The 23,685-nt window shown below is 40.1% G+C and overlaps 1 protein-coding gene across 1 annotated transcript in view; it reads right to left on the bottom strand.

The window, feature by feature from the left end:
• Window positions 1-20,212, bottom strand: part of TNKS (tankyrase) — a gene marked incomplete at its 5' end in the record, with an annotated part of 143,366 nt that extends 123,154 nt beyond the window's left edge. The window contains 2 exons of the mRNA XM_081081292.1: window positions 1,647-1,871; window positions 19,540-20,212. Coding sequence (XP_080937418.1) covers window positions 1,647-1,871; window positions 19,540-20,212 — 898 coding nt within the window. The remainder of the gene's footprint in view (window positions 1-1,646; window positions 1,872-19,539) is intronic.
• Window positions 20,213-23,685: the final 3,473 nt, after the last annotated feature.

Here is a 23,685-nt window from a genome sequence, read left to right as displayed (position 1 = left end):
CAGAGGGATCTTTTTATTTTTATCTTTTCATTCAGGTATTTATCTGACCCCTTAAGCAGTCCTGGATATGTATTCTGATTGTTCATTCAATCTTCCCCTCTTTGGCTGAGAAACGTTGCTATTTTACATTTGGCTTTCTGGGCTTCAAATTTAGATATTAGAGTATTCCAAATATTGAAAATCCCATAAGTGTTAGAAGACTATGCACCTCTATTATCTTCAGGACTGTTTACTGTGGAAGCCAGTAAGCTCTCCATTCCCCGCTGAGGAACCCAGAGGGAACATGCTCTGTCCCCTTCTCACTGGAGAATCACAGACTATGAGAGATGGGAGTATGGTAAACATGTAAAGAGTGTGAAGGCAGCAGGAATTTTTAAATCAAGATTCAAGAGATGTCTTTGTTAGTTTAAAGGTCCCATAACAAAACCTCTATTTACCTATCTTCTCAAGATCTCTACATCAGTCTATTCATTTGGGAATTTCAGAAACCAATTGTGCCTACCTAAACAGAAATGGCAGGAGGATGGAGGACCAATCTCAGAAAATAAACTAAGCCAAGCCAGCATGGCTCAGTGGTTGAGTGTCAACCCATGAACCAAGAGGTCACGGTTTGATTCCTGGTCAGGGCACATATGGGGGGCATGCAGGAGGTAGCCATTCAATGATTCTCTATCATTATTGGTGCTTCTATCTCTCTCTTCATTTCCCTCTCCTTTCCTCTCTAAAATCAATAAAAATATTTTTTAAAATGACATATACATTTGAGTTTTATAAATATAACTAATTAAACTGAAATGGATGCCATCCAGGAAGACAACAATTATATAAACCAACTAGCCATGGGTTAAACAACCACCCACTGTCTTAAGTATGAAGAAACAGATGATACACACAAAAGAAAACTAGGCTTGTCCTCTACAAGCTTTAGATTTTAAAATGAAAAATTTTATACACTAAAGCAAAATCTAAAGTATACATATATATACTTAGATATCTATAAAAGAGAAAGAAATGCTGATTAAATACAATTTCATATAATCTCAATATTTAAAATGGTTGAAAAGTTCAATTTTGTTTGAAATTGCTTTTTCTTTAGACTATGGCACATGTTGAAAATATTAAGCCTTGAATTACTATATTTGAATTACTCACTCAAAGCATTCCAGTCCTAATAAAATAGCTGGTGTTCAATTTCAGCAACATAAAGAGAAAAGCTTTGATAATGTTCCTTGAATCAAACTAAAGCATCCAAATATGTCATCCAATTCAGTAAGAATTTGTACTTTATAATGGTTCTCATTGATGCAAGGATAGGAAATTTGCAGTCTTTTAAAGAGACTGTAAATTAACTAAATTTGATAACAGTAATCTATCAAAACTGAGTTCCATACCAGTTAGCATTTGACTTGCATTTGGAGGGTTCATGTTGTGAATCTTGTTCTTAACCAACTTAAATTGCTGTCTCTTTACTTCCCTTTTAATGGAAAATAATCGCCTTTAAGAATAAGAAGTAATAAAGACCACCCTGCTAATTCTAATGAAACGCTATTTCCATCATAATAGGAAACGAGAACAGAAAACTTGATTTAACATTTTATACCTGTCAGGTTGATCTTACAACTTAGTTATCAGCAAATTATACTTACCAATGCATACATCGATTTTCCCTTTAATAGCAGCTTCATGCAGAGGGGTATAGTTCCAGTTATCCCTGGCATTTGGATCGGCTCCTTGGCACAGTAACAGACTCACAACCTCCGCATGGCCAAAAGAACAGGCATTATGAAGTGGGATGAGACCTCCATCATCACGAGCATGGACATTAGCGCCCATCTGCAGCAAATGTTCTACGACATCCTTCCTTCCAAAACCTAAAAATAAAGAGGGAAAATATCTTACATTAAAATCAATTTTGCAAAAAGAACCATTAGAATTCCTTTAACAATATCAACAAATAAGAACTGAAGTGCTATATTCTATAGCAAAAAAAGTAAAAAAAAAAAAAAAAAGGCTAATATTCAAATGGATTCTTTCATCTCAGAAAACTTAGAACTAAGAAAGCTCTTCCTTTAGTATTTGGGCAGTTTACTAAAAAAATTTTTTTCAATACCTCTGTGTGCTGGGCAACACATGACTCCTGTCCAAGGCATTCACTTTCCCCTCATGCTTATAAGACAAAATCAAATGTATAACTATATTCTAAGAGATAATGGTTATTTAAACACTGCTGACAACCAAATCAAACACTCAACATAACAGTACGATAATTGGAGAAATATGTGGTGATGGTTTGTTGACAAGTTATTTAAAAAATAACAATAAAAGATAATGCCAAAACATTTACTCTTGGGACTGGTGGCCAAACTAAATGAAATGGGTGGTTAAGTGAAACAATTCAAGCTTGGATTTACTGAGTCTGAGGAAACAATATGATAAACAAGTGGAAATACAGACATGTGAAAATGCAGAACCAGAACACTGATAAGAAGTATCATAATTTTTAGACAGAAATAAAAGGGGGAGGGAGGCCAGAAAAGACCTGCAGCAGAATGGGGCTAGATAAACACTGAGAAAGGTAAAACATACCATGAAAGTACAACTTTATGGAAGTCAAAGGCCACCAACATTATGCAATGTCCAGCATGATGAGGATTTTAATGAGATCAATAGACGGGAAAAATAGCCAATGACAATTTTAAAGTAATTGTATTATGGTGATGAAATGAGCATTCTGATTAAACTTCCAGACTTCTTTCTTTGTCCAAAACTGTCCTCTAATTCAGTCTATCAATTTTCATTTTCAATCGAAATGCTTGAGAATACTCATTTCCCTACTCTGTATATACATTAATATAATTTATAAGATTTAAAGCAGAGAGGCAAAAAAAAAATACAAATGCTATTTACATTTTTGGTTAAGATATTTGCATTTTACTTTTGAAAATAAAATAATTGCAATCTCTCTTAATCCTAGTCATCAACTTTCTTCTTTAGAGATACCATTACATAAGTCAATGTTTGTTACACCCCCACATATTTTTATACTTTTCGTGTTTTTAAACACATAAGTTTATGTATTTAGATATTTCTTAATTATATTTGAATACGTCCATGTATTTCATGTTAATATATTTGTACATTATATTCCACATTTCATATTATTAGAATATATTACATATTCATATTATGTCATCAATATTGTTTGGTTCAACCTATATTAATGAGAGGCTAATAATTACAGCAAATATCTTCTCTTCTTGCTGGCAAAGAAAAACTCAATTTTCCTCAGGTATTGGACAGAAAGTAATATGGTCAGAAAAGGTAATTCTTTCCCCAGTTCAGGGAGTGAATCCTGATTACTCTAAGCTATATGGGTGATTCATTCCCCTCTGTCAGTAACTGGCAATGAGACAGAAGGAAAAATCTAGAAGCTTATGGAATGATTTTTCTCCCCACTAAGAGAAGGTGTATGGAGGGTAAAGGTCCCCTTTCTCCTCTTTCCTCTCTACTTTAAAAAATTCTCATAGAAGGTTATCACATTGGAGCTGCTGATACCATGATGGGAAGGTCGAGAAAACTATGAAAATGCTGACATGTAATCCTACTGTGCTCACAGAGTGCTAAACGAACTCTTGAACTTCCTACTTCTAAACTTGTCAAGGAGGAAAAAAATATCCTTAGGCTTTATGTTTCTGTTAGCTGAATTTTTTTCGATACTTATAGTTGAACCCATGCAAACTGATATAATCATCTGTTCATATGTTTACTGACCATTCAAGTTTCATCTGTTAAGTACTGGTTTGTTGTCTTGACCAAATTTTTTGTCTTTTTCTTATTGTTTTCTTATTATCACCTGATCAGGGCCTGCCGGCCAAACTCTCAGTCCCTCACCCTGGCTGGCAGTCTCCAACTGCCTAATGGGGAACAGGGAACCAGGAGTTGGATGGCAGCAGACATGGGCAGTGACGGAGCCCTGACCGGCAGAAGCGGCGGCAGCAGGGTGCAGGCCCAGCTGCCAGCAGCCGGAAAAAATCAGCCCTGATCGCAGGCCAGCATGAATTTTGTGCATCAGGCCTCTAGTAAGCATTATAAATATACTCTCTCCATTTATGGCTTGTCTTTAAACTGTTTACAATGTTTTTGATTTCATACAAGTTTTAAACTTTAACAGAGTAAAATTTATCAATCTTTCCCTACAATGTTTGTACTTTCTACATGATCTTTAAGACACCTTTCCTATTGCAACATTTCCTTCTAGATTATTTTTATAATTTTGCTTTTCACATTGAGATGTTTAATCTACTTATAAGTGTAATGTGAGCTAGAGATCTAATTTAGATCTCTAAATTAGAGATCTAATTTTCCATATCTTTTCTGTCAGTTTGTTTAATAGTTTAACTTGAAAATAAGTCTAGATATTGAATAGGGCAATGTCAATCTACTTTGTTACCCTTAAAAAATTACCTTGAGCCCTAACCGGTTTGGCTCAGGGGATAGAGCGTCGGCCTGTGGACTGAAAGGTCCCAGGTTCGATTCCGGTCAAGGGCATGTGCCTTGGTTGTGGGCACATCCCCAGTAGGGAGTGTGCAGGAGGCAGCTGATGGATGTTTCTCTCTCATTGATGTTTCTACCTCTCTATCCCTCTCCCTTCCTCTCTGTAAAAAAATCAATAAAATATATTTTTTAAAAAATTACCTTGACTATTATTGCTCTTTGATGTTCAATATGAATATCTTCAAGTTCCATGAAGAAAATGTTAGAAATTATTTTTAAAAACTCACTGCTTCAAATTAATCCTGGAAAGTTGACAAATTTACAAAACTGAGTCTTCTATGTATATGATACACCTCTCCTTCAATTCTGGTCTGTTAAGTTCTTCTATTTTGTGTTTATCTTCATTAACATCTTGCACATATTTATCACGTATTATTGGATATTTTAATGTTTTGTTGCTTTGGGGTTGGAGAGGGCAGTAGTACATTAGGGAGGTCAGTAAAACCAGATCAAACGGAGCCTCTGAGTCCTAAGTAAGGAGTTTGGATTTGAGCAGGGGGTTGTCTGCTAGCAGATATGGCTAGAGTACAGTGATAGGGTCAGAAAAATGGGCAAGGGCTAGGTCATATAGGCCCTTTATATCAGTTAGGAACATATTTGGCTGCAAATAACAGAAAATAGTAGAGGCTTAAAGAAAATGTAGAGATTCACATGTCTCTCACAACTTGTCAAAGCATTCAAGCTGGCACAGTTTAACAATGGTATTAAGAGCTCTTTAAAACTCCACTTTGGCATCCTTAGCATGTGTAAGTTTTCTTCTACTAGCTTGTCACTTCCTCCTGTTTGCAAGAGTGCTACACCTCTTCAAAGCCTGACTGCATCCAGGTTCCCATACAAAAAGGGAGAGAGGGCAAAGGGAGAAAAGGCTTTCTTCTCTTAGCTTTTTATTATTAAGGAAGCCTCTCCAGATACTTTCATCTATATCTCATTAGCTGAAAGTGTCTCATCTATCCAGTTACCCAAAATGTATGGAAAATCAAGACTTTTATAGCTGGGTACACTGCTGCTAAACAAAATCTATAATCTCTTAGTAAAGATTAAGAGATGCTGGGAGCCGGTCCATCCTTACTGCTTGACACAGTCGCTGCAGGGAAGAAACATCTGCACAGCATATGTTTCAAGGGACCTGGCATATATGGCATACTGTTCTTAATATGTTTGCTCACCTTCTTGGCGCTATGTGTTTTAACCAAGGTCACCTCTCCGAGAAAGGTTGTTTCCCCACGTAGGGATTTTCCCCTGAAGTTAGGGAGGGAATAAAACCTCTTAACTAAGTGCCAGGCGGGTAGTTAATCACTTTAACTACGAACAATCACGCTTAAGCTACATAATCTTTACTCCCTGGAATGGAGATAAGAAACGCCCTAACCTTTGGAATAGAGATTGATAGGATTGGAATCAACTGGTATAAATACAGATGTAACAAGACAACAGGACACAGAACCTGGAGAAGAACCTAGAGAGAGAACCTGGCGACTGAACCTGGCTGGAGAACATGGCTGGAGAACCTAGACAGAACTTGGCTGGAGATCCTAACCAGAACTTGGCTAGAGATCCTGGCTAGAGAACCTGGATAGATCCTGGCTAGGGGACCTGGCTATGATGATCACCTGAACACTGCCTCTGTGTCATTCCCTCTTCGCCGACTCCGTCCTCACCTATGGGAACCCCTGGACCTGCTGGGGTTGGACCCCAGCAAAGAGAGAAAATAAATTGGGTGGATAACCAACCATATCTACCACAACTTTGTAAATCATGAGTAACAAGTTCTGATTTTATTATAAGTACTCAGGAAGTCATTTATAACACAAATTACTTGATTCTATCTAAGTCTTAAAAGGATTATCAGTCACTTTATAAAAGATAAATTGGAGAAGGTCAAGAGCAAAATCAGAGAGACAGGTTAAGAAAAATTTTGCCATAGTCTAGGCAAGAATTGATGGTGACTTAGAATAGGATAGTGGCAGTGTAGATGGTTCAAAAAAGAGAAAACTGGGATAGGCTTTAAAGCCAAAAGGACTGACCCCCAAGTTTCTGGCTTAAGCAACCCAGTTCCTGGAGATGCCCTCTGGGGAGGGTCAAGGCAAGCAAGGAGCAAGAAAAAGTTCACCTGATGAACTGTTCTTCTCCAACTACTAAACTAAGTACCACAAACCTTTTTTAACTTCAGAAATTACATTTCACATATTCAAGATATTTTTAAAATATGCTATTCCAGAATTACATTATTTCACACATTCAAAGAAATTTTTTTAAAAGCATTGTTGCTGGCACTGTGAGAAAAACCTAAATTTTTAACACATAATCTAACCTCAATATACTCAATAATTTTCTTTTATTATAATGTTACTAGAGGCCCGGTGCACGAAATTCATGCATGGGAGGGGGGTGTCCCTCAGCCCAGCCTGCACCCTCTCTAATCCGGGATCCCTCTCGAAATCTGGGACCGCTGGCTCCTAACTGCTCACCTACCTGCTGGCCTGATCCCCCTAACTGCTCTCCCCTGCCAGCCTGATCACCCCTAAATGACTCTGCCTTGGCCCCACCACCACAGCTTTGTCCAGAAGGACATCTGGTCTAATTAGCATATTACCCTTTTACTAGTATAGAGGCCTGGTGCACAGGTGGGAGCCGGCTGGTCTGCCCTGAAGGGGGTCCCGGATCAGGGTGGGGGGTCCCCTTGAGGGTAGGGCCAGCCTGGGCAAGGGGCCTAGGGCAGTTTGCAGGCTGGCCACGCCCCCATCAGGGTGAAGGTCCCCGCGGGATGGTGTAGCCTGCCTGGGCAAGGGGCTGATGGCTGTTTACAGGCTGGCCACATTCCCATCGGAGTAGGGGTCCCTGCTGGGAGGCGTGACCAGCCTGGACAAGGGGCTGAGAGCTGTTTGCAGGCTGGCCACAGCCCCATTGGGGTGGGGGTCCCCACTGGGGGGCATGGCTAGCCTGGGTGAGGGGCTGAGGGTTGTTGGCAGGCTGGCCACACCCCCATCAGGGTGGAGGTCTCCACTGGGGGGCGTTGCTGGGCTGGGCGAGGGGCTGGGGAAGGTCTGCAGGCCGGCCAAGCCCCAGGCTTTGTCCAGAAGGTCTCCCAGTCTAATTAGCATATTACTCTTTTATTAGTATAGACAGAGTTTCAATTAGGGCCATTCAAAACATTTCAATGTCAAAAGGAAGGTCATTTGTATCTATTCACCAGGAATTTAGGGACAGAAAATTGTTTCACTTATGTTCAGCATTTTACTGCCTAAAATTAAAGCTTCAAAGGAACAACTTTGTCCGCTATTAAATTTGTAACAAACAACTATGACTTCTAAAATTTAATAAAAGAAAAAAATTGAAAGTGTTTGCAGTATTTTAAAGTGATGTTTTTGTTTATGGTAACAAAGTCACAGCTTAAAGACATTTTTCACTCTAATTGTACTGCCAGGAAAGCCACAACCATTGTACTTCATTTGAATTACTAAATCATTGATCTATACTTATACACCCAATGAGAAAATGTGTATTATCTCATATCTATTTATTTTTAATTTTTCCCCTTAAGTATAAGAAGATTATACACAAAAGATACTCAAAGTGACAGTAAAATAAGTTTGGGATTGTCTGGGAAAACAACTCATGAAGTCTTTTTTTTTTCTTCTTACAATTGTTTATTGTTACAGGTATTACATACGGCCCCCCCCTCTTTGACTCCTCCAGGCCCACCCCCACCCAGGCCTGCCTTCAGCATCCTACTGTCTATGTGTGCAGAATCTCAGAGGGAAGGGGGGGGGGGAGGAGTAATAACCAATTTTCTTAATTTTTAAATGACATCTAACTTACTGATAATATACAGATCTTTTTTTAACAAACCAAAATAACTCATGAAGTCTTATACATATTGTATCTATTTTCCAGACAAAGGAAATCACAGAAGGTAAGTTGAGAAAGACAAAAAATGTACTTGGTGACAGAAGTGACTTGTTCACTCTTCTCTCTAAAAACATTAGGAAAAACTAGAATCTAAAATATTAAAATGACCTACTTACTTTCTTAAGCATTATCAATTCAATCCACTTAAATAAAAAAAATCTCTTAACAATGACAAAATTACTTTCAATAAAATAAAATTGAGCTATGATACACTTACGGAAAAGCTATAAAATTTTTAAAGTAATTTTCTTTCCTGGCTAACAGACTCATCATTCACCAAGACAACACTGGTGATTCCAGATATCTGTGAACATCTCCAAACATTCATTAAACACAGTAACTTATAATTTTACTGAATTAAAAATCTTAATCATACTTTTATCTTGGCTGCTGTGCCCGAGGCAGCCTCAAAATTAGAGAGGGGTAGCTAGCAGAGCAGACCCATCTCAACATGATATTCTAATTCTATTAACTTTCTTGTACAGGTGTACCTTCTAAGGCAGCCGTGGGCAAACTACTTTGAAATGAATAAAACTATTGAAAAAAAAGACCGTACCCTTTTATGTAATGATGTTTACTTTGAATTTATATTAGTTCACACAAACACTCCATCCATGCTTTTGTTCCGGCCCTCCGGTCCAGTTTAAGAACCCATTGTGGCCCTTGAGTCAAAAAGTTTGCCCACCCCTGTTCTAAGGTCTCCCAACATTTTCAGTTTTATTGCATTTTAAGGAGAAAATTACATGCCACAATTTCTCTAATCTGGGGATTGAAGAAAATTTTGTGATATAGTCTTTAAAAGGGGTTTTCCATATACTGGGTTAAATTTGTGCAGTCCAACATACTTAGAGCCATAGACACCCAGTAAAAGATTCCTGCTTAATTTATAATAAATGTTCCAAGACAAAGAAAAATACATTTTCTATTTAATATTCAAAGTCATTACTGGTTCCTCTTCTGATTTCAATTCTAACTATATTAGCCTTTAAATAAAGAACTATTTTATACTTCATTAGATCAGGAGTCACTCCCTGTTGTTTCTAAAATAACAGTTTAGAAAACAAACTACAAAATGACTTCTATAAAGTCAATGAAGCTGCATGTTTTTCATTTGTCAAAGGCAGACTTGGACAGATTAATTTTTCCATTTTACAGACCTGATTTAAAAAGGAAACCGTTTATACTTAAAGAAAATTATTTAAATAGCAAGTGTAGTCAAGAATGTGTGCCTTCCCAAACCCAAGGAGAAATCACCAGAAGCAAAAAAGGATAAGAAAGGAATCCCAGATTCCAGCCCAAAACAAAACAAAACAAAACAAAACAAAAACAAAACAAAAACAAAATCAACAGTCCTGGCCAGTTTTCTCAGTGGTTAGAATATCGGCCCCAGGACCGAAGGGACATGGGTTCAATTCCCGGTCAGGGCACGTACCTGGGTTGCAGGTTCAATCCCCGGTCCTGGTTGGGACACAAGCGGGAGGCAATCAATCAATGTGTCTCTCTCCCTCGATGTCCACCCCTCCCCTCTCCCTTCCACTCTCTCTGAAAATTAATGGGAAAAAAAATCCTCATTCCTCAGGTGAGGATTAAAAACAAACAAACAAATCAACAATGAAAGAAATCATTCCTCCTTGGGGAAGAAGGAAAAAAGGCTGAGTGCCACTGAAAGAAGAAACATCAACTTAAGAGCTGAAGATCACGTATTCTTGACAGGCCGGGCCAGAGGAAAGTGTTCGAATTGTGTCCTTTTGACTCCCTAACACTGTCCAATTGTCCCCTATGCTATATGTGGAATATGAAAGCAGTATCTCCAGTGGAGCTCTAGCCAAAAAAAAGAGGGTTAACACCAAGGCAGATAAAAGTTGCCTGAGGTGGGAAGCAAAATACAGGTAGACTCCCAATTAGGCATTCACAAGGAAGGTGACAGAACTTAGAAAAGGGTCAGAGAAACCCTGAGCAACCGGAGTGTACTGAGCAAAACTCACCAGCCAGAGCCTCTCTATCCTGAGACATGTCCCTATGTGCCTCACACCTGGAGGACCAAAATCTGAGAAAACAGGCTTTCACCACCCCTAAAGCCAATGCCCATTTAGGAATATATATACGCATAGCACTGTCTTAAAAACTTTCAGCAATTTGAGTTCATTTCACAGACTCAAGGCCCAGAGTTCCTATAACTCTAAAACTTGATTAATACCAAGGCAGTTTTTCCCCTGAGATAATAACTACCTTATAAGCTTATAAGTAGTAAGTAATAACTGTACAAATACTTTCTAAATCATAAAAGGTTGCGCAAATATTAAATGTTCTTAATCTCACTAGACTTGGGAATCTTAACCTGGGTTCCATGTGTCCTAAAGCAATGATTCTCAACCCTGTCTGCATTTTAAAATCACCAGAGGAGTTTTAAAAAAATAAAAAGCCCTACCCCTACTCCTGCAATTTGATTTAACTGATCTAGTGTTGAGAATCACTGCTCTGAAAGTCATTATCAGCATTCTCAGACTCTACTCCAGGCCAGCTGAATGAGAAATTTGGGGAATGTGGCCTAGCAAGCTGTTTTAACAAGCCATCGGGTGACTGATGCAAAGTTTGAGAACCATAGTTCCAGTGCTTCTGAAAGTTTGTAATTCTCTGAAAATTACATACAAAATTTGGTACTTGAGTTCAAAACTACTTACAAAGTAATACTAATATGAATTTACCTTTTCCACCATCAGGACAGTGCTTGATTTTATATCATGTGTTGGTCATTTGGAAAGTGTACACATAGTGTTCTTGATGATACAAAAGCAATGGTAATAAAGCTACTGACACCTTGGCATGAATCAAGACAAGTGGCACCAAACTATAGTATTAGCCATTGTATTCTTCACCACCAGGCCCTCAAAGTTAAAATAAAAATTTTTAAGAAGCCCTCAGTTTCACTTAAGAATATCCTTCACGAAAATGTAAGTATTATTGTTACTAAATTCCAACTCTTGTGTACATATCTCTTTAATATTCTTGTGACAAAAATGAGAAATACACACTAAGCACTTCTGCTACACACCAAATATGACTGTCTTGAGGAACAAAACATATGCACTTGTTTGAGTTCAGTTTCATCTGTGTATCGGGCAGAAAATTTCTTGAGAATGAACAAAGGGAGCCTGTCCCTCCAAGGAAAACAGTAGATAATATTTGTTCCCAATGATAAAATTTGAGCTTTCAAATAAAAATGAGAATTTTATAAAACTGGCATCTGCCACCATGAGCTTAACAGTTTCTCAATACTTAAATACTTTTACGATAAGATTGGTGATGATATTAACAAATGTGTTTATTATATAAAGTGAAATGTGTCAACATTTGGAAGATACACAGAGGTCAGTGAACTCATATTTTTCAAATTACCAAACATGAATTGGTATAAGATCCTTTTGTGCAAGATAGGCTAATGAATTTTAGCATAACAGAGTATGAAAAACTTATTAATATGGCTTAAAATCCCATACTGCAACTAACCTTTAGGAAACTGCTAGTTATCAACTTTGGGTGTAGTATCAAAGAAAACAAATCTAAGGTTATCTGAAAATGCTATTAAAAGATTCCTTCCCTTTTCAACTATATAATTATCCAGGATTTAAAGCTGAATTGTCTTCATATACTTCAAATAATAAAGTACAACAAATGGCATGAAGAAGCAATGAAAATTTGCCTGTCTTCCTTCTTCTATTAAGTCAGACATTAAAGTGACGTACAAAGGTAAAATAATGCCTCTTCTCAACTAACCTTTATTTTAGAAACTAGTAATTGTTCATTAAAAGTGTGATTTACAAGTGGACCTTGAGAAAGAAGATACATACCAAGAAGGGCTCCTAGTAGCTAACTGGGCTCAAATTAAAAAACAAACAAAAAACAGTCTAGCAGCCAGTTCTAAACAGGGGACTCTCACACAAGCCACACTTCAAGGAGAAAGCTGCAATGAGCTGCTGCCTCCCACAATTAACTACCTACCTGTCTGCACTGTGTGTCTACCCACTGAGCAAACCTTTATAAAGGAGTTCCTGGAATTGTATTTCAACCAATAGGACTGAGGCTTTCCCCCCATCCAATTAGAGCTGCACAGCTATATCTCCATCAGCATATTTACTTAACAATCAGAGTGGCTCCATTCTGACCAATCAGGACAGTGCCTTTTGGGCCAATCATACTGCAAGGATTTGGAATTCTCATTTGCATAAGGATGGACCAATCAGGAACTAGGGGGGTGGGGACTTCTGCCTATATCAGCCCCCCTCTGGCTCAGAGAACACACTTTCCCTTTCCATCAAAGGCTGGAGGTAAAAAATCAAAGGTTGAAACAGAAACACTGAAGGTGCCTTGCTGGACCAAAGTGGAACAGACTGGCACAGGCCAGAGCAAAGCAGACCAAAGCAGAGCAAAACTGTCTAACCAGAGAGGAGCCTCACCTGGAAGGCCACCTTGTAGCCATGCTGTTCCATAGCCAGTGCTACCTCTTAATTGAACTGTAACACTATTGAGCTGTTCTCAGAGTTGTGCTTATCACAACTGAACTATTTGCACTTAATAAAGCTTCCTTTCTCCACCCCATCTCAAACTGGGAATTCCTGTTGGTGTTAAATTGTCACCAAGAACCATCGGTTGATACACAAAGTTTATTATTGTTACTTCTTTTTAAAAAAAATATATTTTATTGATTTTTTACAGAGAGGAAGGGAGAGGGATAGAGAGTTAGAAACATCGATGAGAGAGAAAAACCGACCAGCTGCCTCCTGCACACTCCCTACTGGGATTTGCCCACAACCAAGGTACATGCCCTTGACCGGAATCGAACCCGGGACCCTTCAGTCCGCAGGCCGACGCTCTATCCACTGAGCCAAACGGTTAGGGCTACTAACCAACTCTTGAACTTCCTACTTCTAAACTTGTCAAGGATATTTTCTTGCAATGACGGAAAGTGTAAGTTGGCATCTCTTCTCGAGACATTAGAAAAGAGTAAATGTGCTCATTAACTATAACCCCATATCATTTCTTTCTTAAAAAAAAAAAAATAATAATAAGACAAATTTCCAGAACCAACATGAGAACAACCTAAGCTTTTGGAAATGGAGAACTGCCTATTTTATTAACAAGATGGATGAGAATGTCAAAATGTTTTTCATGGCTGGTGAACATATCAAAATGAAGGCATCTTTTCAGTGTCTAGTTATACACATACATATCCTAGGTTTTCAAAAGCATGATAACTGGGCATTAGCTGGACATCAGGAGGTTTAGGCTATTTTTAAACTATACCTGATGATACAGGGGACTTCAACTTTAAGGATATGTGGTAGATCAGTAAATTCAAAACCATGTTTTTTCAGTTTGTAGTTAATAAAAATTATCTGCTAATACCAAAGAAACCAACAAACAGTTGCCACTGACCATTAGTTCAGTTTGTGTTACACCAAAAAAGCAAGAGGGAGAGGAAACTTTACATTATTTAATTTTTTCCTTTGCTACAATTTTAAAAAATCACTAGTCTAAGTTGAATAGGTAGCTGACACAGAAAACAGTTTTTTGAGAAAACAGCCTCAAAAAAAAAAAAAGTTCAAATTCACACTGCTGATTCTACACACAGATACCTGAGCAAACAGGCAAAACAAGTTTCCACTTGACCAAGAACCCAGCAACACACAGTTAGGAAAAGCAATACTGGAGAGCTGATGAAGCCTTAAAGGAAAACTCAGTAGGCACCCAAAAACAAAATACTTAACTTGCATCAATTACTCAAAATCAAATGATTTTTAGAAAATGATCCTCAAAGTTAGCCATGAGCACCTACACTTTAGTAGAAATCCCCAAAACCCACCCTACTCAATTCCTATTATAAAAAATTGGTCCCTCCAATCAGGGCTATATCCTACCTTCCTGAGAGATTCTGTCAGAAGAATAGACATAAGCCAAAGTAATTTCAAGGACCCTAACATAGAGGAAAAATAAAATTTAAAAGACACTTGTCTCTTCAATTGTGTCTACTGTATATTTTACAATCAACTACGGAAAAGATTTATTTGTCCATGAAGCAAAAGCAAGCTATTATATACATTTAAAAATAAGCCACTCTAGCGTTTACATCAGCATTTCCTCACAAAGATATTTACGCCTTTCCAAAACCTAACACTACAATGAAATACATTTTCTTCGTATTATTTACATTCCTAGTTATACACATACATATATGTGTATATATATATATCCTGGGCTCTAACTGAAGATTCCATTTTTCAATATATTTATGCTCACAATTTCACCCTGTATATCTTCTATCAACCAGATGTACTTCTTTGGCCTTTTAACTGCCAAAGAATCACCTCAAGTCTGAAAGGAAGGAAATGCCCAGAGGAGAGAAAAAAAGGCAGGTGACCAGACTAAAGTTTTCAAACAACCTTCTATGTAAAAAGACTGTGAAGAAATCATTTCATCTATAAAATGTCCTTAGCAGAACGTCTCTGATTAAGGTGCCCTAGAAAGTGGCACATGGGCTATTTAAACTGAGATATAAAATGGTGACACTTCATAATTTAAATGCTACTACTGTAAGAGATGATCCTGCAAACAACTGAGAGACTTCATCTAGTCGAGGTCAGAGACACCTATGTCCACGATCAGAAGAGAGGACAAACGGAGTTACCCTCAACATCTCAGACCTCTATTTTTGTCCTTGCAATTATTTAGCAATTAATTCCTATAAAAATGAGCAATGGAAAAATATCGAGGTCAAATCCCATGCAAAATTCTTATAAAAAGAATTTGAGCCAAATTGGACCCCTATAGATAATATATACCATAAGAAAATGCTCACATCATAGACAAAATTATGATTTACTATTTCAACACTAGATAAAAGACAATATGAAAAATGATACAAGTTGGCATATACCTGAACTAGACATAAGATGGCAGAACTCAGAAAATAATTCAAAATTAAGAAAAATCATTTCAGAAATAAAGACTAAAAAAGGAAAACAAAAGTGAAAAACCCCCACAGGTAATGCATTATAATGGAGATTAGCAAACTATGACCCATGCACCAAATCTGGCCATCACCTGTTTTTACAAATAAAGTTTTATTGAAACACAACCAATGGATACCTTCATGGTGCAAAATCACAGCTGAGTATTTGAAACAGAGACCATATAGTGCACAAAGCCTAAAATACTTACTGTCTGGCCATTTACACAGTGTTTCCCAACGCCTACAATAAGAGAAATGGAAGGTAAAAGAAGAAATATTTTGAAAAGCAAAAATAAATGAAGATATACTAGTATATATTTTTTTAAAGGATACAAGAGTAAGTGACAGTTATCAGTGGCTCTGGGGAGGTAACTACAGGCAGTTATTATTTAAACGGGCAGGGTTTCTATTTAGGATAAAATATTTTAGAAATGGACAGTGGTGATGGTCTTACAACACTCTGAATGTTAATACCATTGGAGTGTACACTTAAAAATGGTAAATTTTATGTTACATATATTTTATCAAAAAAAAGAGAGCAAGTGGCAAATTTGGAAGACAGGCAAAGTTCCAATATACATAAAACCAAGAAAAGAATACTAAAAACTGTAATTTAAGAAAACTTGAATGCATATATGCATAACCCATGGACACAGACAATAGGGTAGTGAAGGCCTGGGGCAGGGAGCAGGGGCCGCCTTAATGTGGCCAATAGGGGGGAAAAGGGAGATTTATGGAATACTTTCAACAATAAAGATTTAATTTAAAAAATAAAATACTATGACATCTCAGAATTCAATGCTTTGTTAAAAGCCTTTTTTAAAAGACCTCACCTGAATTTTTCTTTAAAAAGGAGACCTCATCAGAATATATTGACCCTTTAACAAAATTATGTCTCTATAAGGCACTGAAATAAGAAGATATCATCACTCTAAATTTATATGATTTATAAAGTTTTGACTGCTATCCTTTGAACAATAGAAAACTGGGGGTCAAGGATCTTACTTGTAGAAGAGAAAGTCTTACATAAACTCTAGTCAACAATATAGGACTGGGTCATTTTGATATAGCCATCCTAAGAAGTCATTAGAAATAGTGTTTTGAGAACTGTATCAAAAATGAAAACTGAAGATTATGTTTCAAATTGTGGATAGGGTGATTCCATTGTCTCTAAGCCATATTTTAAACAAATAATTGTCACAGTCCAAGATAGGATAGAAAGGATTCTTAATTGTGCTGCTTGGAAAGAATTTTGGTTCCTCGTGGTAATATTTTTTAAATGTCATAAGGTTTAAATATGATTTCATATGATTTCTGAGATCTTTAAAAATTGATTCATTTCATTCTATAGAACTGTAAACTCATTTTAAAATGGAAATAAAGACATTAATTAACATTCTTCTAATCTTTATTTGGCTAGCTAGTTGGACTCATCTTTTAAATCCCTGCTTAAAAATCTCTATCTGGAAAGACAAAAGTCCCTATTATCTGCTCCAACAGATAGTATAATAATGTACTTTTTCTATCACTTTAGACTACGTACTTTGGGGGGGTTTGTTATTATTGTTCTTGTCTAGCTGTCCCTACCAGACTGTAAGCTCCATAAGGGTAAGGACTACTTATTTGCCATTTCAAAATTGTATCCGTATTTAACACCTGTTCTATGATAATAAAATATTTGTGAAAAATGAACTACAAGTTTTAAACTTTTCCATCCATCCAAGAGATTGTACCTATTTCCTATCTTTAAAACAGCTATTCAGACAATTCAATGAATAGCATTCCAATCAACTAATCGTCAACTGAGAATTACTTTTAACTACTCAGACTATACATGATGGAGAAGACTAGATTTAACAAAGCTTTAATCTATACATAGAAACATAAAGTATGGTAAACTGACTATAGGGTGGTTTGTTTTTATACCATGGAGAGTTTTACTGTTTTTGTTTCGTCTTGTTTTCCACAAATAAACTAAACAATTTTTTTTTTTTTCGGTAACAGCCAGTTCAATAACTAAAACATAATTACAGGACTAAAACAAAATAAAAAGTAACTGTTATGACAAACAGAAGTAATTTGGGAGATATGCTCTACTTCATGTGTGGCTAATCCTAAACAAGTTCATTATTACACAAATAAAAAATGTAAGTATCATCTGTGATTACTTACAATGCAATAAGCTGAGGAGTGACAAGATTTGTGAAACAATATTAAAATAGTCAAATTTGGAATAAAGTATGCAAAAAAACAACTTTGGTTAATTTATAACACCAGGCATAGGACTTTCATTTGGCCTAAAGAAAAAGAAATGCTAATTCATCTAAAATAAGCAGTATCCTGAAGCAAATATCTGGTTAGATGAAAGCCTGTTTATGATTCAACTCACTACATTCCCAATAGTAATGTCTACTTGCCAAGAATGGATCCAGTAATCTAATAATGATTTCCTGTGTTTCTCTTATTGTTGATCTGGCCCATTAATGAGTCACAAACAGCATTTGTAAATAATGAAATGTAATCGGATATAAAATATCAGAGTACAACACGTGTAGTAAGGGAAAGTATTGTTTCCTGAAACTTTTGATTCAGTTTGTGTGTGTGATAATGTAAAATATGTTTCTAACTATTGGTTGCAATAAAAATTGTGTGAATCTACTCTAGAAATATATACCCCCAATTAGTTCCTTTCCCCAAAACTGAGAAAGTAGAAATTCTCCATCACAATTACTCACAAAAATTAAAAGTGACATCGTTACAGGTTATAGGCTATCATAGTTGAAACTTGATTTCACAAGCTAGTCTAAAATCAAACTGTTTTGAGTTCAAATCCAGGTTCCACTACTTCCTGTGTGAATTTGGACTTATTTAAACGGTATGTGCTTCACTTTTGTCATCTGTAAAATGGGGATAAGAATATCTTGCAAGTTTTGGTAACAATAATAATATATATATCGTTAAGTTCTTAAATCTTTTTCCATTAATAGAGCAAACTGAAGGCATGATATATATTAGAAACAGCAAAAAACTTGACAGAGGTATCTTTGGCTTGTTATCTTTGATGTCTGTGTGTGTGGTGCTTTTTAATTTTGTATATTTCTGTCCTATATAAATTGTATAATGAATATTTTAACATGTATATTTCTAATGTCATGTTTCTGATGTAGATAACATAACCTTTATTTTTAAATACATTGACAGTAGTTATCTAGGCTGTGAGAATATGTCCTGTGCTTTTGTTTTATATTTCTGTAGTTAATTAAAATATACTAGATGTTTTTAAAATTAAAAACCTAATTCCAAGGTTTAGGAATTAGAGCTTTTTCTTGAGAACTTACGTGCCGAGTGCTTCTCACTAAATACTCACACCATCTTCGTATAAAATTTTTGCCCATGAGAAAACGGAGGCAGCTGAGATGAGCTAAGCTGTCTCTGTTAGACAAGAAACAAATAGCAGTAGCCAGGACTTCAAATCCTATATTTCTTCTATTATCACATAATGCATCCAAATATTCTTCTCCAGTTGTTTCATAGAGAGATACTGTGACCTACCAATTAGACTGTACACTTGAGAAAGGGGGAAAGTTTCACAAACTTTACTTTTGTCTCCCACTGGCTTACCAGGACTAGGACAGATCTTAAACACTTGTGGAGTCGCACTCAACTTCTTTTGTTCCACGCTCTCCTCAAGGGACAGACATACCCTTGTAAAAACGAAATAAACCAGCAAACACACGACAAAACTACTCTAAGACTGCCCAAATCTAACTTTGTTCCTACATAGACAGAACCGAAAAAAAGTTTACGTATACCCATATCCAGGGACTGCCACGAAGGGGGTTCGGGAATGAGTACAAATGTCACTAAACAGAATGGACCCCCACGTCCCCCCACCACGCCCCCGTCACCCAGGCGCTAAGGAAAGGAACCCCCGTGCCTAGCCCCTCCGCGAGGGGTCCAAGAGCCAGAACCACGCCCCCATCTTGTTCCATCACAATAACTTCTTTTTCTTTCCCTACCCGGCCCCTAACTTAAAAACCCTTAAAAAGCAATAATGAAAAGTTTCTGACCTGCGGCGAAGTGCAGGGGAGACGATTTCCGGCCGGCCATGTCCTTGGCGTTCACGTTGGCCGCGTCCACCAGCCGCTTCACCCGGGACACGTCCCCATTGCGGCAGGCCTCCAGCAGCTCCCGGAGGGCCCCGCTCACGGCCGGGACCCCGGGCCCCGGCCCCGCGGCCCCCGGCCCCAGTGCGGCTGCGGGGCTAACTCCCGCCGCCTCGGGGCTCTCCGCCAAGCTCGATCCCGGGGAGGACGGAGAAGAGGAGGAGGAAGAAGTTGGGGAAGAAGAGGACGACGGTGAATTATTACTGCCACCGCCGGCCGGGTTGGGAGGGACCCCGACGGCAGATGAAGCGGAAACCCCCGGTACCACGGGAGCGGTGGCGACGGTACAGATTGTGCTGGTGGTACTGCAACAGCTGGTACTGTCCACCGGGTCCGGGGATCGGGGCCTGTCGGGCGGATCCCGACTGCCATCCCCCTCTGGCAGCGCTAGGCCGTGCCGCGGGGAGGCGAAGGGGGCCAGGCCGCCCGCCGTGGGAGAGGCTGGGGTGGTCCCCGGGGCCAGGCCCGGGCTGAGTGGTGGGGGAGGAGGTGGCGGCGGCGCCGAAGCCCCTGGGGCGGGCTGGAGCTGCTGTTGATGATGGTGGTGATGATGCTGAGAGCGACGCGACGCCGCCATCTTCGGACTCCCCCAGCACTGTCACTGCGGCAACGGCCCCACAGCCCGCCCTCACTTCCGACTTCCGGACCAATCAGCATCCAGCGCACAGGAAATGATGCTTGGCGGGGTGGGCGGGGTCGAGGAGAAGTAGGGAAGTATTGGGAGCTCGGATGACGGCCGCGGAAGGGGGCGTGGCCTGGTGGCTGGGAGGCGGGCTTTGTGACGCCTGGGCGGGCCGGCGGGGAGATTTGAAAGCGGCAAGCAGTGTCTACCTAAATGGGAACTTTCCTGCATTTCTCGCTTTCAGCTGGCTTGCACATTGCCCTGCTCCGTTCTCTGGTCCAGTCTCCTTTAGTTTTCCTTCTCTTGCCCAGAGCCTGCTCTTCAGGTGTAACTCAGTGCGAGAAGAAAATGTGTCGTTTTTCATCTAGCAAAGGGCCTCGTTTGAAAAATGGAATACTAGCTACCTCACAGGATTGTTAGCGGGGTTCAATGAGCTAACATGTGTACAAAGCGTGTGTCCGTTAATAAAGCATAAATATAGTCAGTCCATTGGTAATTCAGTCTTCTCTCCCTACCCTTCCCCAGTTATCCCCTTGATCTCGATATCCCTTCTCTGTAAGTTTTCTCACTCTTGTGTACTTTTTAAAATTATATATGTTTTTATTGAATTTTGGAGAGAGAGGACGGGAAAGGGATAGAGAGGCAGAAACCGATGAGAGAGAAACATCATCCATCGGCTGCCTTCTGCACGCACCCATACTGGGGATGGAGCCTGCAACCCAGGGTATGTGCCCTGATGGGGAATCGAACCGTGATCTGTTGGACCTTGTGTCCATGCTCAACCGCTGAGCCACACTTGCCGGGAAGTACTTTTTTTATGTATATCTTTTTATTGATTTCAGAGTGAGGAAGGGAGAAAGAAAGAGAGAGATAGAAATATCAATGATGAGAGAGAATCGTTGATTGGCTGCCTCCTGCATGCCCTCTGCATGCCCCTCACTGGGGATTGAGGCCACAACCCGGGCATGTGCCTTGACCAAGGTCCAACCCTAATCTGGTTCATAGGTCGATGATCAACCACTGAGCTACACTGGCCAGGCTGTGTACTTTCTTAATACTCCCTTTTAAAATAGTGATTCTTATTTCCACGACTGGAATTCAAGCTCTCATTTACTAGCTGTGTAAACTGGGCAAGCTATTGAACTATGTGGTGTCTACTGTTCCTCTCTGCAAAATCAAATTCGTAGTTGAATAGATGTTAACTATTAAAGTTATGATTTTTTCTGTGATCTCTGTACTTTTATTTCTCACCTTAAGCTCGACTCAAATAATTGTGGCTATGTTCCTTTCTCTTTAATTCTTTTTAACGGAATCTGTCCTCTCCTTTCACCTTTCCTCCCCCTCCCAAACTAAGATAAAAACCTCACTGCTATCCATCACTCTTCTTCAGATGTCATTTTCAGCAACTACTTTTTCTCTTCTGTCTATACCTACTGTTTTTGTCTGCCATCAAAAGAGGCAGGATGCATGGAATAATCTTGGTGAGGTCTCCATTTCCGGCCCCCTGTTCAATAGTAAACTAGGCATTGTGGGAGTTTATACAAACAGCATTATTCCAATAGAACGGACACAGATGGAGATTTCTGTCTGTTAAGGAAAAGCAAGGTTTACATGGGTCAAGCAGAAATTTAGCATTGAAGAATATTGAAACGGGTGATAAATTGTGTCACATGTTATTAATATAATCCTATCTAATAAAAGAGAAACATGGTAATCAGCATACGACTGCTACCCTTCCCATTGGCTAATCAGGGCAATATGCAAATTAACTGCCAGCCAAGATGGCGGCCAGAAGCCAGGCAGCTTGAAGTTAACATGAGGCTTGCTTGCTTCAGTGATGGAGGAAACCAACGTTCCCCGCCTGCCTTGCCGGCCTCTGAGCTTGCAGTTTGAAACATTGTAACAAATATAGAAGCTAAACAAAACCCCAGAAACCTGCTTTCAGCAAGCCGGGATCTCAGAGCTGGAGTTGATACAGAGTTTCAATTATAGAACCCAAACAAACCAGATACCTGCTTTCAGCAGCAGAGGCCTCAGAGCTGGAGCCAGAGCTAAAGCATGCCCAGAATAAAAAAAAGAAAAGAAAAAAAGGAGGAGTTGGGAGCTTCAGTCACCCACCAGCCTGAAAACAGCCCTCAGCCCCTCACCCAGACTGGCCAGGCACCCCAGTGGGGACCCCCACCCTGAAGGGTGTGTGACCAGCTGCAAACAGCCATCATCCCCTCACCCAGGCTGGCCAGGCACCCCAGTGGGGACCCTCACCCTGATCCAGGACACCCTTCAGGGCAAACCAGCTGGCCCCCACCCATGCACCAGGCCTCTATCCTATATAGTAAAAGGGTAATATGCCTCCCAGCACCAGGATCAGCGGAGCCGAGAGGCCTCCCGGCACCGGGATCAGCGTGACAGGGGGCAGCGCCCAAACCCCCTGATCACCCTGCTGCTCTGTGTGTGACAGGGTGCGGGGCCACAACCTCCCTATCCTCCCTGCTCTGTTCGTGACAGGGGAAGGCGCCCCAACCCCCTGATCAGCCCTGCTCTGTGCCTAATAGGGGGCAGCGCCCCAACCCCCTGATCGGCCCTGCTCTGTGTGTGACAGGGTGCGGTACCCCAACCCCCCCCCCCCCACGGGCCCTGCTCTGTGTGTGATGGGGTAGAGCCATAACCTCCCCATCGGCCTTGCCTTGAGTGTGAGAGTGGCGGCGCCCCAACCCTCTGATCAGCCCTACTCTGTGGGTGATAGAGGGCGGCGCCCCAACCCCTTGATCTGCCCTGCTCTGTGTGTGAAGGGGGCAGTGCCCCAACTCCCCTATCGGCCCTACTCTGTGAGTGACAAGGGGGAGCTCCCAAACCCCCTTGATGGGCCCTGTTCTGTGAGTGACAGGGGGCCGCGCCCCAACCCCCTGATTGGCCCTGCTCTGTGCATGACAGGGGTGGCACCGCAACCTCCCCATCAACCCTGCCTTGAGTGTGACAGGGGGCGGTGCCCCAATCCCCCAATCGGCTCTACCCTGAGCATGACTGAGGGTGGCATCGCAACCTCCCGATCCGCCCTGCTCTGTGCATGACAGGGGGCGGCGCCCCAACTCCCCAATCGGCCCTGCTCTGAGCCCGACCAGGGGCTGAACCTAGGGATTGGGCCTGCCCTCTGCCACCCAGGAGCAGGCCTAAGCCAGCAGGTCGTTATCTCCCGAGGGGTCCTAGACTGCGAGAGGGCAGAGGCCGTGCTGAGGGACCCCCTCCCCCCTGAGTGCACAAATTTTTGTGCACCGGGCCTCTAGTACATAATAAAAGGATAATATGCAAATTTACCCTAACAGAGGGACAACTGGGAAGGACCCGTCGCTATGATGTGCACTCACCACCAGGGGGCAGATGCTCAATGCAGGAGCTGCCCCCTGGTGATCAGTGCGCTCCCACAGGGGGCG

Source organism: Myotis nattereri (assembly GCF_964212035.1).
Source record: "Myotis nattereri genome assembly, chromosome: 2".
NCBI lineage: Eukaryota > Metazoa > Chordata > Mammalia > Chiroptera > Vespertilionidae > Myotis > Myotis nattereri.
This window is presented reverse-complemented; position numbering and strand designations above follow the sequence as displayed.